This window comes from Rana temporaria, chromosome 8, assembly GCF_905171775.1.
Source record: "Rana temporaria chromosome 8, aRanTem1.1, whole genome shotgun sequence".
Lineage (NCBI taxonomy): Eukaryota > Metazoa > Chordata > Amphibia > Anura > Ranidae > Rana > Rana temporaria.
Genome location: NC_053496.1, coordinates 29,709,573 through 29,724,716, shown reverse-complemented (window position 1 = coordinate 29,724,716; position 15,144 = coordinate 29,709,573). Strand labels below are relative to the sequence as shown.

The 15,144-nt window shown below is 44.5% G+C and overlaps 1 protein-coding gene across 1 annotated transcript in view; it reads left to right on the top strand.

Annotated features, from left to right (window-relative positions):
- The window catches only part of INPP5F (inositol polyphosphate-5-phosphatase F), a 63,258-nt gene that overhangs the window by 31,485 nt on the left and 16,629 nt on the right, over window positions 1–15,144 (top strand). The window contains exons 7-13 of the mRNA XM_040361466.1: window positions 2,203–2,401; window positions 6,285–6,464; window positions 10,186–10,253; window positions 10,346–10,470; window positions 11,709–11,786; window positions 11,917–12,037; window positions 13,907–14,035. Of these exons, the coding sequence (XP_040217400.1) occupies window positions 2,203–2,401; window positions 6,285–6,464; window positions 10,186–10,253; window positions 10,346–10,470; window positions 11,709–11,786; window positions 11,917–12,037; window positions 13,907–14,035 (900 nt within the window). The remainder of the gene's footprint in view (window positions 1–2,202; window positions 2,402–6,284; window positions 6,465–10,185; window positions 10,254–10,345; window positions 10,471–11,708; window positions 11,787–11,916; window positions 12,038–13,906; window positions 14,036–15,144) is intronic.

Genomic DNA, 15,144 nt, shown 5'->3' with positions numbered 1-15,144 from the left:
GGGGGGTACTCCTGTGCCAGTGTGCCCCTTTTGGGCATAGGGTGACTGATAAATGATGATTCATGTTTTGCATGATATCTTGGAATATTACAAGTTGTTAAAGTCTGACTCCAAATGGAGTGTTTTCATTCAATGGGGGGACACATGCTTTTGAGGTGTTAATTGCGTCTGCTCCTAGACATTCCATTGTGTGATGCTAATACTGTTTGTGTCCATTGTACTAATTAAGTCTAAAAGGTCAGATGTCTCCTTTCAGGGGTAGGGAATTAGCATGTCAATTATGTTTAGTAAAGGAATGTGTTTTGTGTAACAGGTGAGGGGAACTTGTCGGAGACAGGACGTCTGGGGGATAATTAACTCACCTGAATGTCATTATCTAAAAGAATGTGATTGAAGCCCATTGTGTGATGTGTGATGTGTGGGTGGAGTGTGTGTTTGTTCCTTTGATTACTGTAACATATTTGTACTGTATATAAGAAAGCTAAGGAACCATTAAAAGTATGCATTCATACATTTTGAAACCAGAGAACAGAGCGTATGTCTCGTCTGTCTGGGGAATTGGTATGGATCGTGTCTGCTGGCTTGTCGGACTGTCGGATAAGCTGTCTTGGGTTGATGGAATGGAAGATGGTGAACGGTGGTAACCCCTGACCGTTAGTGTCAATGGGAGGAATAGAGCCCAATAATTGGTGCCAATGGAATGAATAATGGCCAATAATTGGTGTCGATGGGAGGAATAGAGCCCAATCATTGGTGTTGATGGGAGGAATAGAGCCCAATCATTGTTGTTGATGGGAGGAATAGAGCCCAATAATTGGTGTCAATGGAATGAATAATGCCCAATAATTGGTGCCAATGGAATGAATAATGCCCAATAATTGGTGTGAATGGGAGGAATAGTGCCTGTAACGAAACGTCCCACACTTCGCTTGAGTGCTTTTGTCATATACCGCTTCCTCCCAGTCTGAATATAGATATCAGATATTCCAACTGCTCACAAGCACAACACAAGACGATACTTGTTTAGTTGCTGAACATGGACTGTTTATTAGAACCAAAATACAAGTCTTGTATACAGTTGAGGAGGAGGTTCCGCCTTCCTGCTCATATTACGCTAACAATACAACTGTAACCAGAACCATAAATTACCATGAGCTAATTAACTAATACCTTAAAACAGCCGATGTGACTTTGTGCCCTTCTGGGCATTGTGATGATTAATACTACAGGTCAGACTTGTTGTCACCGAGCTTCACACAGTAGATTATACATTCTCATAAGTATAAACGCAGGACACCTTCTCACAATAGAAGAAACTCCAGCAGGAGTTGGCCAATGTACAGATACCAATGTGATCTGCTCTCGCAATTGACATGTTGAGTTCAGAATCAAACGAACCAAGAATAGTCTTTACATATATCCTGGGAGATATTGTGGATAAATATTACTGTCCCATTTTAAGTAATCCAAGATATTTTTTTCTCAGTCACCCTGTGCCAGGATAGTACAGGGTAACTTAGACATAAGAGGTGCATGGGGAGCTGAAACAAGGGTTTCCCAACATTTCTAAGGGATCATGGGTTCCACACAGTGCCCAATGTCAATGGGAGGAATAGTGCCCAATAATTGGTTTCCTTGGAAATAACAGTGGCCTCGTATCATTGGAAGGCATAGTGCCCCTAGGGCTGGATAAAGGCAAGCAACGGGCAACATCTGGCCCATTGGCCACACGTTGGAGACCCCTGCACTAAGAAATTTTATTTTCCCTAAATGCCTTTCCTTTTTATGCAAATAAGTTCAGTTTTTCTTTAACTTTTATAATGAAAACATTTAAAATGTATATAATTTAAAACCACTCCGTCTTAAAATAATTGTGGCTTATCTGATTGTTGAGTACTTTGGATATGAGGTGACTGGTTCTTGTGCAATCTACATCGAATCTATCATATATTACAGTAGTGTAACCACTGGAAAGAAGCCTAAACTTCCACATGTTGTCTTTTTCCAGTCTCTTAATATTCATTTGTCTTTTTGTGGTATAAATTGTCAAAACCTGCAATTCAACCAAAAGTGGCCAAACCTCGCTTAGGTCTGTATATTTATCTGTATGCAAATTTATTGAGTGGCTGTATAGGGCTGAGATGTCTGTTTTTGTGTAGGACAAATGTCAAGCTTGTAGTTATATATATGTCATGTGTGTAGGACCAGCAGGGAGGACACTGGATCCTGCCCATCATACAAGGCTTCGTTCAGATAGAGGAGCTGGTGGTGAACTATAACGAGTCTTCAGATGATGAGAAGAGCAGCCCAGAGACCCCTCCTCAGGAAAACGTGTGTGTGGATGACATACACCCCCGATTCCTGGTGGCCATCTTCTCCCGAAGGAGTCGACACAGAGCAGGTAAGCCTTACTCTGCCATCACAGGTTGGAGGGGTTGAATCTACTTGGTGTCCTGTGGATGAAGGTGATGTCCTTGTGTGTTGCCCATGGTATTAGTTTTGTCTTTGGTGTGGTGGTTGGGAGATGTGGTGGTGCTGCTGGTTGGTAGATGTGGTGGTGGTGGTGGTGCTGCTGGTTGGTAGATGTGGTGGTGGTGGTGCTGCTGGTTGGTAGATGTGGTGGTGGTGGTGCAGCTGGTTGGTAGATGTGGTGGTGGTGCTGCTGGTTGGTAGATGTGGTGGTGGTGCTGCTGGTTGGTAGATGTGGTGGTGGTGGTGGTGCTGCTGGTTGGGAGATGTGGTGGTGGTGGTGCTGCTGGTTGGGAGATGTGGTGGTGGTGGTGCTGCTGGTTGGGAGATGTGGTGGTGGTGGTGCTGCTGGTTTGGAGATGTGGTGGTGCTGCTGGTTTGGAGATGTGGTGGTGCTGCTGGTTTGGAGATGTGGTGGTGCTGCTGGTTTGGAGATGTGGTGGTGCTGCTGGTTTGGAGATGTGGTGGTGGTGCTGCTGGTTTGGAGATGTGGTGGTGGTGCTGCTGGTTTGGAGATGTGGTGGTGGTGCTGCTGGTTGGGAGATGTGGTGGTGGTGTTGGTGCTGGTTGGGAGATGTGGTGCTGGTTGGGAGATGTGGTGCTGGTTGGGAGATGTGGTGCTGGTTGGGAGATGTGGTGCTGGTTGGGAGATGTGGTGCTGGTTGGGAGATGTGGTGCTGGTTGGGAGATGTGGTGCTGGTTGGGAGATGTGGTGCTGGTTGGGAGATGTGGTGGTGGTGGTGCTGGTTGGGAGATGTGGTGGTGGTGGTGGTGCTGGTGGTGGTGGTGGTGCTGGTGGTGCTTGTTGGGAGATGTGGTGGTGGTGGTGGTGCTTGTTGGGAGATGTGGTGGTGGTGGTGGTGGTGGTGGTGGTGGTGGTGGTGGTGGTGCTTGTTGGGAGATGTGGTGGTGGTGGTGGTGGTGGTGGTGGTGGTGGTGCTTGTTGGGAGATGTGGTGGTGGTGGTGGTGGTGCTTGTTGGGAGATGTGGTGGTGGTGGTGCTTGTTGGGAGATGTCTTTCTGGTGTGTCGCTGGTGGGGGAGAGGTCTCTGTAGGGCAGGGGTCTCGAACTCAAATTAACTGAGGGCCACAAGACAAGTTTTCATATGCCATGGGGGGCCGCATGCAAACTTTCAAACTTCAAAAACAACAGTACTGGTGTCAGCGAACACATTATTAACCCCCAGCACTGGTGTCAGCGAGCGCATTATTACCACCAGCACTGGTGTCAGCGAGCGCATTATTACCACCAGAACTGGTGTAAGTCAGGGTTTGACAAATTTGCTTGGAATCTAGGAGCCAGCTAAATAAGTTAGGAGACAGAAAACGCACCCCGTCCCGACGAGCTTGCGCGCAGAAGCGAACACATACGTGAGCAGCGCCCACATATGTAAACGGTGTTCAAACCACACATGTGAGGTATCGCCGCGATTGGTAGAGTGAGAGCAATAATTCTAGCTCCTCTGTAACTTAAAACATGCAACCTGTAGATTTTTTTAAATGTCGCCTATGAAGATTTTAAAGGGTAAAAAAGTTTGTCGGCATTCCACAAGCAGACACAATTTTGAAGCGTGACATGTTGGGTATGAATTTACTCGGCGTAACATTATCTTTCATAATATTAAAAAAAATGGGGATAACTTTACTGTTGTCTTATTTTTTAATTAAAAAAAGTGTAATTTTTTCCCAAAAAAGTGCGCTTGTAAGACTGCTGCGCAAATACGGCGTAACAGAAAGTATTGCAACGATCGCTATTTTATTCTCTAGGGTGTTAGGATAAAAAATATATATAATGTTTGGGGGTTCTAATTAGAGGGAAGAAGATGGCAGTGAAAATAGTGTAAAATGACATTAGAATTGCTGTTTAACTTGTAATGCTTAACTTGTAATACCAACGGCCACCACCAGATGGCGCCAGCTCACATCTGGTGGTAATAACTTGTAATACCAACGGCTCACCACCAGATGGCGCCAGCTCACTTCCACCCTGCCTGCGGGCCATTTATAACTGGTCCGCGGGCCGCAAATGGCCCGCTGGCCGGTACTTTGAGACCACTGCTGTAGGGTTTTGCTGGTAAGTGGGGGGATATGTCTGTGCAGGGTGTCCTGGCCAAGGGGGTTTTAGTCTCTGTAGTGTCACCAGTGGAGGTGGTTATGCTTTGTGCGTTGTTACTGGGGGGGGTTGTCGATACTGTGGAAGGGGGGGTGTCTCTGTGGGGTGTTGCCAGCAGAGTGGAATGTTGATGTGATGTTGGCCAGATTGTACTTTTCATACTGCTATGTTGAATGGGGGCCATGCATTTTGGTTCTTCATTCCCACAGGAAATGTCTGTGCATGCAATCACCAAACTTTATAGAGGAATAGCTTCCTGTGACCTCATAACTCTGATGATTCAGACTGCATGTAGTGGCACGAATGCTTTGAGTTGTAATTGCCAACAAGAGTAGGAATGCCTTGTATACTATAACATTTAAATATACACTCAATGGCCACTTTATTAGGTACATCTTTTCAATTGCTTGGTAACACAAATTGCTAATCAGCCAATCACATTGCATCAACTCAATGCATTTAGGCATCTAGACGTGGTGAAGATGACTTGCTGAAGTTCAACCGAGCATCAGAATGAGGAAGAAAGGGGATTTAAGTGACTTTGAACGTGGCATGGTTGTTGGTGCCAGAAGTTCTGGTCTGAGTATTTCAAAAACTGCTGATCTACTGGGATTTTCACACACAACCACCTCTAGGGCTTACAGAGAATGGTCCGAAAAAGAGAAAATATCCAGACGGCGGCAGTTGTGTGGATGAAAATGCCTGGTTGATGTCAGGAGAATGGGCAGACTGGTTTGAGATGATAGAAAGACGATATCAACTCAAATAACCCAATTGTTACAACCAAGGTATGCAGAATATCATATCTGAATACACAGCACATTGAACCTTGAAGCAGATGGGCTACAGCAGCTGAAGACCACACCGGGTGCCACTCCTGTCAGCAAAGAACTGGAAACTGAGGCTACAATTGGCACAGGATCATCAAAATTGGACAATAGAAGATTGGAAAAACATTGCTGGTCTGAGTCTCGATTTCAGCTGCGACATTCAGATGGTCGGGTCAGAATTTGGTGTAAAGAACATGAAAGCATGGATCCATCCTGCCTTGTATCAATGGTTCAGGTGGTGGTGTAATGGTGGACGGGATATTTTCTTGGCGCGCTTTGGGCCCCTTAGGTACCAATTGATCATCATTTAAACACCACAACCTACCTGAGTATTGTACTGACCGACCCTGTCCATCCCTTTATGACTCCAGTGTCCCCATCTTCTGATGGCAGGATAATGCACCATGTCACAAAGATCCAATCATCTCATCACTGGACAATGAGGTCACTGACCTCCACACTCGCCAGATCTCATCCAATAGAGCACCTTTGTGATGTGGTGGAACGCAAGAGTCGCATCATGGATGTGCAGCCGACAAATCTGCAGCAACTGTGTGATGCTATCATGTCAATCTCTGAGGAATGTTTCCAACACCTTGTTGAACCTATGCCATGAAGAATTAATGGTATATAGATTACCCTGTGTCTGGTGAGGAGGGGAGGAAACCTCTATCGGGCAGCACCAATGAGAGGAAGAAGATGTCAGTGAGGTTCCGCCATTGAGGAAGGAGGGGGTGTTTATGGTTGGTGATGGAGATGGGATGTTGGTGGGGCTTGGCCAGTGAGAGAGAGAGGAGATATCCTTGTGGGGTGTCACGGTAGGGGGTCTGTTGTCAGTGGGTGTATTATAACGGTTTTCTTTGTTCTTCTAGGAATGAGATACAAGCGTCGTGGAGTGGATAAATCTGGGAATGTGGCAAACTATGTGGAAACAGAGCAGTTCATCCACGTCCACAATCACACCCTGTCCTTTGTACAGACCCGTGGCTCTGTGCCAGTCTTCTGGAGCCAAGTGGGGTATCGCTATAATCCACGTCCTCGTCTAGATAAAGGTAAATGTTGTGCGACTCTTGGAAGGTGCCTGTTATAAGGCTGAGTCTTCACAGGCAACAGATGGGTGTTGTGTGTGCACCATGTAAGATCTGCGCAGTGTGGTGTCTGCACTATGGACAATCTGGTGTGTATGTGCTGTGTGTGTGTGTGTGTGTGTATGTGCTGTGTGTGTGTATGTGCTGTGTGTGTGTATGTGCTGTGTGTGTGTGTGTGTGCGCGCTTTATAAGGCTGAGTCTTCACAGGCAACATATGGGGGTTGTGTGTGCACCATGTAAGATCTGCGCAGTGTGGTGTCTGCACTATGGACAATCTGGTGTGTGTGCGCTGTGTGTGTGCGCTGTGGCTGTGTGTGTGCGCTGTGGCTGTGTGTGTGCGCTGTGGCTGTGTGTGTGCGCGCTGTGGCTGTGTGTGCGCGCTGTGGCTGTGTGTGCGCGCTGTGGCTGTGTGTGCGCGCTGTGGCTGTGTGTGTGCGCTGTGGCTGTGTGTGCGCTGTGTGTGTGTGTGTGTGTGCGCGCGCTGTGCGTGTGTGTGTGCTGTGTATATCCCGTATTGCATATTCTGTACTGTGAATGGACCCACCTCCTCCACTTCCTGGCAGTGCAAACTCTTCAGAGGCAGTGGACGGCGGTGGGCGCACGTCTATTTATCCTTAAAGGCCATTTTCACACCTAACGCAGTGGGATGCATTTTGAACTGCACTCCAACTGCATAGACAGCGCAAAATCAAAGTAATCCTATCTGCATAGTGCACATCATGGCAATGTGAACTATGTGGTGTGATGCATTTTTAGTGTGTTTCCTACATTGCTGCGTGGGAAAAATGCAGCGCGCTCTACTCTTTTAAAATATTTTATTATTGCACTGAACTGCAATGATGTGAATTATACCCATAGGATTACCTTGATTTTGGGCTGTCTATGCAGTTGAAGTGCAGTTCAAAATGCAGCCAACTGCATCCAATTGCCTTCAGTAGGAGTGGGCCCTTAAAAAATAAATAAAAAAAAAGTGGAGCATGCTGATTTTTTTTCCCACACACAAAATGCAGAGAATGCGCTACAAATGCACCGTGCCTTTTTTAAGCCAAGAAAGCCAAGCCCAAAAAACATAGAAAAATGCACTCAAAACGCATTCAAGCTAATGTCAAGCGCGCTTCAAATGTTTGTAAAATGCTCATGTAATTTGTAATAAAAACATTTTTGCCATTCTGAAGCTTCCTACCATATTTTATATATGAAAAAGAGGGGTGTGCTGCGCTAATTCGATAAATAGGAAGCAGCAACTAAAGTGTTATACAACACTAATAATAATGGTCAAAGAAAGAGCTGCGCTGTTGTAAGTTAAAATGTGACACTAGTGACAATGAAGTGCTAGATAAATATCAATTAAAATTATGACACACCGACTGAGTGAAAAAAATGATATCTGTAAATTGGTCTGTGAGACTTCAATAGGATAACAAGAAGGGGTTAATTCCTAAATTAGGTCGAAACCTGAGAATTATCAAGTGAATAAATTGCAGTCCGTGTGAACAAACCAAAAAAAAACCCTTAGGAATACCATTAACAAAGCATCACAGGTAAAAAATGTGAATATAATAAAAATTACTAATGCAGAGTGTCCATATAGACTTAAATATCCCCAGTGTTCAATGAATCCAATAGTCCAGGAAAAAGTGCCGACAGGATAGTGCCTCCACCAAACAATAACACTGCCGCTTACCAGATGGATGCGATCTCTAATTATAGGAGATCAATATGTGCATATGGTTGATATCTGGCGCACAACGCGGTGACGTCAGAACAGAGGAGGAACGACGTTTTGACTTCACCGCGTTGTGCGCCAGACCCGGAAAATACGGGCTGCTGAATCGAAGAGCCGGCCTGCTAGATTGTATTTTATATGCCTTATCTCACTTCTTCGATGTAAGTGTTCATTTTTATGATACTTATTATCAAGTGAACAAACCCCCAAAAAAACCTAGGAATACCTTTGACAAAGCGTCAAAGTTAAAAAAAAAAAAATGTGAATATAATAAAAATTACTAATGCAGAGTGTCAATATAAACTTAAATATCCCCAGTGTTCAACGAATCCAATAGTCCAGCAAAAAGTGCTGACAGGATAGTGCCTCCACCAAACAATAACACTGCCGCTTACCAGATGGATGTGATCTCTAATTATAGGAGATCAATATGCACATATGGTTGATATCCCAGCCTGGGGTCTCTATTGGTAGCAAAAATTCCTCAGTGTGGTTCAGTATTGCATAGAAGATGTCTCAAACAAGGTAGCAATCCAGGATGCACCACATAAAATAAAAGGAAGGGACTTAAAACCCTTAAAAATGTAATAAGTATCATAAAAATGCACACTTACATTGAAGAAGTGAGATAAGGCATATAAAATACAATCGATCAGGCCGGCTCTTCGATTCAGTAGCCCGTATTTTCCGGGTCTGGCGCACAACGCGGTGACGTCAAAACGTCGTTCCTCCTCCGTTCTGACGTCACCGCGTTGTGCGCCAGATATCAACCATATGCACATATTGATCTCCTATAATTGGAGATCACATCCATCTGGTAAGCGGCAGTGTTATTGTTTGGTGGAGGCACTATCCTGTCAGCACTTTTTCCTGGACTATTGGATTCATTGAACACTGGGGATATTTAAGTCTATATGGACACTCTGCATTAGTAATTTTTATTATATTCACATTTTTTACCTTTGACGCTTTGTTAATGGTATTCCTAAGGTGTTTTTTTTTTTTTTTGGTTTGTTCACATGGACTGCTATTTATTCACTAGGAATTAACCCCTTCTTGTTATCCTATTGAGGTCTCACAGACCTATTTACAGATCATTTTTTTCAAAAATTTGTTTTATAAATTGTTAAATAAATTTAATTAAAAAAAAAAAAAAAAAAATATATATAAATATAAATATATATATATATATATATATATATATATATATATATATATATATATATATATATAATAAATTGTGTTTCATAATTTTAATTGATATTTATCTAGCACTTCATTATCACTAGTGTCACATTTTAGCCTACAACAGCGCAGATCTTTCTTTGACCATATTTTATATGTACTGTGATTCTGTACTTGCCAAATAAAGCTCAGGTGTGTTTGCGAACCCCACGCGCAGAGCCCACCAGGAAGTTGGCACTGCGCTGTGCTAATCACAGGCAGTGAGACATTTCCCTATTTCTGCAACCGCACATTAGGACAATGTCTCATTGCCTGTGATTAGCGCAACGCCAACTTCCTGGCAGGCTCTGCGCGTGGGGTTTGCGAACACGCCAGAGCTCATCCTTCTTGCCAAATATGCTGCAGAAATCTCGCTCCACTGAGTCTGGCTGCAAACATTTTAACTGTAGGCAGCTGAACCTGCTGCCTGTTCACTTCCTGGATTTACACAGAGGCACACCTCCATCTCTGCAGCTCTAATTTGCCCTCTTATGACTCATCCTCCCTCTCCTTCCTGGCAAACTCTTTTATTTTATTTACTGACAGAAAAAATGTTTTGCTATCCAAAGTTCAAGGGCAGAAGATTTAATAGATGGAAAGTTGAAAAAATGACTGAAGTTCCACTTTAATATAATATTCTGCAGTGTAAAGGGATAATCTTATTTCACACTGGTGATTAGTATATTGTATAGAATGTTGTGTTCCATCCGGTACAATTCCTTTTTTTTTTTTAGGTGAGAAGGACACCAGCCCATATTTCTGCCTTCACTTTAATAAAGAACTTGAGATCTATAAGAAGCAGGTGGGTGTTTGTCATGTTGGTATTGGGATAGAGGTGATGGATGGTGTGATATTGTATTTATGACCAGGTCTCTTGTTCTTTCTACATGACAGTTTATTCTTAATCTTGTGGATCAGGCTGGTAGAGAGAAGATCATTGGTGATGCCTACCTGAAGCAGGTCTTGATGTTTAATTGCCCCAGTCTCACCTACATCAGCTTTGACTTTCATGAACATTGGTAGGTTCCTCTTCCTCTGGTACTGCAGTCATCTCTGCTAGTAGGCCAAATCTTTGTGGCCTTTATACTGAGCCATGGCAACATTACCTAAGCCGATTATCAATAAATATCAAACCAACTGCTCCACGCGGATCTCTTGGCTGTTGTGCCCATCCGCTTTCACCAGCTGCTGGTCGGGTTTGTCTTGCCAACAGATTAGTACTAAATATTTGATGGATTCGCTGCATTAAGCAATCCCTGGAAAACCTTTTTTTTTTTTTTTTAGTGTGTAGCACAGGGTATACATGTTTAATTCTTATTTTTTTATTTTCTTCTTCTTTCTCCTTCCTTCTTTCTTCTCCTTTGTTCTTTCTTCCTCCTTTTTTTTTTTTTTTTCTTTCTTTCTCCTTTTTTTTTCTTTCTTTCTCCCTTTTTTTTTTTTCTTTCTCCTTTTTTTGTCTTTCTTTCTCCTTTTTTTTGTCTTTCTTTCTCCTTTTTTTGTCTTTCTTTCTCCTTTTTTTGTCTTTCTTTCTCCTTTTTTTGTCTTTCTTTCTCCTTTTTTTGTCTTTCTTTTTTTTGTCTTTCTTTTTTTTTTTTCTTTCTTTTTTTTTTTCTTTCTTTCTTTCTCCTCTCTCCTTTTTCTCCCTTTTCTCCTTTCTTTCTTCTCCTTCTTTTTTTTTTTTCTTTCTTTCTTTCTTTCTTTCTTTCTTTCTTTCTTTCTTTCTTTCTTTCTTTCTTTCTTTCTTCTCCTTTTCTTCTTTCTTTCTTCTCCTTTTCTTCTTTCTTTCTTCTCCTTTTCTTCTTTCTTTCTTCTCCTTTTCTTCTTTCTTTCTTCTCCTTTTCTTCTTTCTTTCTTCTCCTTTGCTTCTTTCTTTCTTCTCTTTTGCTTCTTTCTTTCTTTCTTCTCTTTTGCTTCTTTCTTTCTTCTTTTGCTTCTTTCTTTCTTCTTTTGCTTCTTTCTTTCTTCTTTCTTTCTTCTCCTTTTCTTTCTTGCAATAGGGGTGGACTTCTCTGCCTGAGAGTCACAGGTGCAGCCTGAAATACACAAGGGCTGTATGCCGATATACACACACCTGGGCAGAACTTGTGTATTAGACTGGCCTTGTCGCCATTGCTGCTGAGATTATATTAGACATTCAGATCCTGATGGAGAATTCTGGTCTCCTTTAGTAATTGGCCTAGTATACTGTGTAATATTGAGATGGTTGTTAGGATGGACCCCTTTTTACCTGTTCTCTGGTTGTGTTTTATGTCACCAGCCGTGGGATGAAGTTTGAGAACGTGCAGACGCTGACGGACGCCATCGGTGATATTATAACTGACATGAAGTGGTGTTGGTGAGTGTGCAGATTGTGAGACTTGTGGATGGATGCTTACATATGTACAATGTATATGTAAAGCGCTGCGTAAATTGACAGCGCTATATAAGTACCTAAAATAATAATAATATGTCTGATTTATGGGTAGGGTGGATCAGGCTGGAGTCATCTGCAAGCAGGATGGTATTTTTCGGGTGAACTGTATGGACTGCCTGGATAGGACCAATGTGGTTCAAGCTGCCATCGCTCGTGTTGTCATGGAACATCAGGTAATATTATTTGAATTATAAAGATACAAAATATTTCCATGCAGCTCCCACTTCATTACCCCTAACCTGACCTGCACATTAAATGCTTCGTATTTTCCTGGCCCCTTCATCTACCCTTCATTTTACCTTCCTGTCCGTCACATCACCCAACTTCTTCAACTTCATAGTCCTTACAGTCCCCCCCACTCCTGTCATTTCACCTTTCTACACGGTCCTATGCATCCCTTTGTACTGCCCTTCTATTTATATGACCTATTCTGCCTGATTGTAGGCACTTTGTACGTAGGAAACATCGTCTAGTCTTATATTTGTATCTCTGTGTTCCCTCAAAAGGATTCGGGCTTGTGGAGGCCATCCAAACACACCATTTTTTTTTTTTTTTTGTGATCAAAAATAGATTATGGCCATCATCCAAAATATGTAATCTGCGCCATGGAAATCATCAGTCACTTCCAGCTTCTCCATGTCCAATCTGTCATTTAGCTTTGTCTTCCTGTTTGTTGTATTTTCACTCCCGTAATCCTCCTGTCGTTTTTATAGTTCCCCTTTCAGAGTCCTCTTATTGTTCATAGACCCCTCTGAGTCCTGCTGTCACTTATAGTCCCTTCCCAGACTTCCCTTGTCGCTTATAGCCCCCTCCCAAGGTGCTGCGGTTGCTTATAGCCCCCTCCCAAGGTGCTGCGGTCACTTATAGCCCCCTCCCAAGGTGCTGCGGTCACTTATAGCCCCTTACCAAGGTGCTGCGGTCACTTATAGCCCCCTCCCAAGGTGCTGCGGTCGCTTATAGCCCCCTCCCAAGGTGCTGCGGTCACTTATAGCCCCCTCCCAAGGTGCTGCGGTCACTTATAGCCCCCTCCCAAGGTGCTGCGGTCACTTATAGCCCCCTCCCAAGGTGCTGCGGTCACTTATAGCCCCCTCCCAAGGTGCTGCGGTCACTTATAGCCCCCTCCCAAGGTGCTGCGGTCACTTATAGCCCCCTCCCAAGGTGCTGCGGTCACTTATAGCCCCCTCCCAAGGTGCTGCGGTCACTTATAGCCCCCTCCCAAGGTGCTGCGGTCACTTATAGCCCCCTCCCAAGGTGCTGCGGTCACTTATAGCCCCCTCCCAAGGTGCTGCGGTCACTTATAGCCCCCTCCCAAGGTGCTGCGGTCACTTATAGCCCCCTCCCAAGGTGCTGCGGTCACTTATAGCCCCCTCCCAAGGTGCTGCGGTCACTTATAGCCCCCTCCCAAGGTGCTGCGGTCACTTATAGCCCCCTCCCAAGGTGCTGCGGTCACTTATAGCCCCCTCCCAAGGTGCTGCGGTCACTTATAGCCCCCTCCCAAGGTGCTGCGGTCACTTATAGCCCCCTCCCAAGGTGCTGCGGTCACTTATAGCCCCCTCCCAAGGTGCTGCGGTCACTTATAGCCCCCTCCCAAGGTGCTGCGGTCACTTATAGCCCCCTCCCAAGGTCCACTGGTCACTTATAGCCCCCTCCCAAGGTCCACTGGTCACTTATCGGCCTCCTCCCAAGGTCCACTGGTCACTTATCGGCCTCCTCCCAAGGTCCACCGGTCTCTTATCGGCCCCTCCCAAGGTCCACCGGTCACTTATCGGCCCCTCCCAAGGTCCACCGGTCACTTATCGGCCCCTCCCAAGGTCCACCGGTCACTTATCGGCCCCTCCCAAGGTCCTCCCGTTACCCAGAGTCTTTCATCGCTATGTTTCCTCCCAGAGTCCTTCAGTCGGTTCTATTCTTCTCACAGTTGTCTGAGGGTGGAGCAGTAAGGTGGGCGGAGCCTGAGGGTGAAACACAAAGTGGTGTATGTTATATTGACGTCTAATTTTTGCAGTAGATGTGAAGTGGTAAAGTTTTATCTCTCCTCCCAGCTAAAGAAACTTGGTGTGATGCCCCCTGAGCAGCCTCTGCCAATGAAATGCTATCGGCTCTACCAGATTATGTGGGCAAACAACGGAGATTCCATAAGCAAGCAGTATGCAGGCACAGCCGCGCTAAAGGTCTGTTATTACCTTTCACTTTTTCATATTTGCCATTCCAAAGTTTGTGTTTACTGTGTCACCCACATCGCACTGCATATAGGTGTTTGCACTGTATACTGTGTCCATACCACTGCTGTAAAATATACCTTTATATGTGGAGAGCGGTGATGTCACTGCTGTATAATATAAATTCTATCTGGAGAGCGGTGATATCATCCTGTATAATATAACTTTTATATCTGGAGAGCGGTGATGTCATCCTGTATAATATAACTTTTATATCTGGAGAGCGGTGATGTCATCCTGTATAATATAACTTTTATATCTGGAGAGCGGTGATGTCATCCTGTATAATATAACTTTTATATCTGGAGAGCGGTGATGTCACTCCTGTATAATATAACTTGGAGAGTGGTGATGTCATTTCTATATAATATAAATTATATCTGGAGGGTGGTGATGTCACTCCTGTATAACATAAATTCTATCTTGTTGACAGTGGTGTGTAGCCACCCCAGTGATGTCTTGTGGTTTTATGTGAACATCTTCCCTGGTATAAGACCTCACTAGAAAGCCTCTATATGGTGTAACATCCTCGCGTTGGGCTCAATTCACACAGGAGTCCAATCAGCAGCCAATGGGCCGCATGCAGCTCATGACGGCTATGAATGTGTCCTAACATAAAATCGTAAACGCACTTAAAAATGTAGGCCCGGATTCACATACATCGGCGCATATTTAGGCGGGCGTAGCGTATCTAATATACGCTACACTGACGCAGCGCACAGAGGCAAGCACTGGATTCACAAAGCACTCGCTCCCAAAGATACGCTGGGTTTCCTCGGCGTAAGCCAGCGTAGGTGGAAGTGGGCGTGACCCCATGCAAATGATGGGCCGAGCGCCAGAAAGATACGAATCGCCAACTGCGCATGCGCCCGTCCCGTGGTCGCATCCCAGTGCGCATGCTCAGAATCGCGTCGAAACAACTGCCTAAGATACGTCGAATCACTGCCTACGCCGTGAACGTAACCTACGCCTAGTCATATTCACGAACTACGTAAACGACAAAAGATACGACGACTTGTGTTCCCTGGTCCATACCTTTGCATTAGTTGAGCCTCCTATAT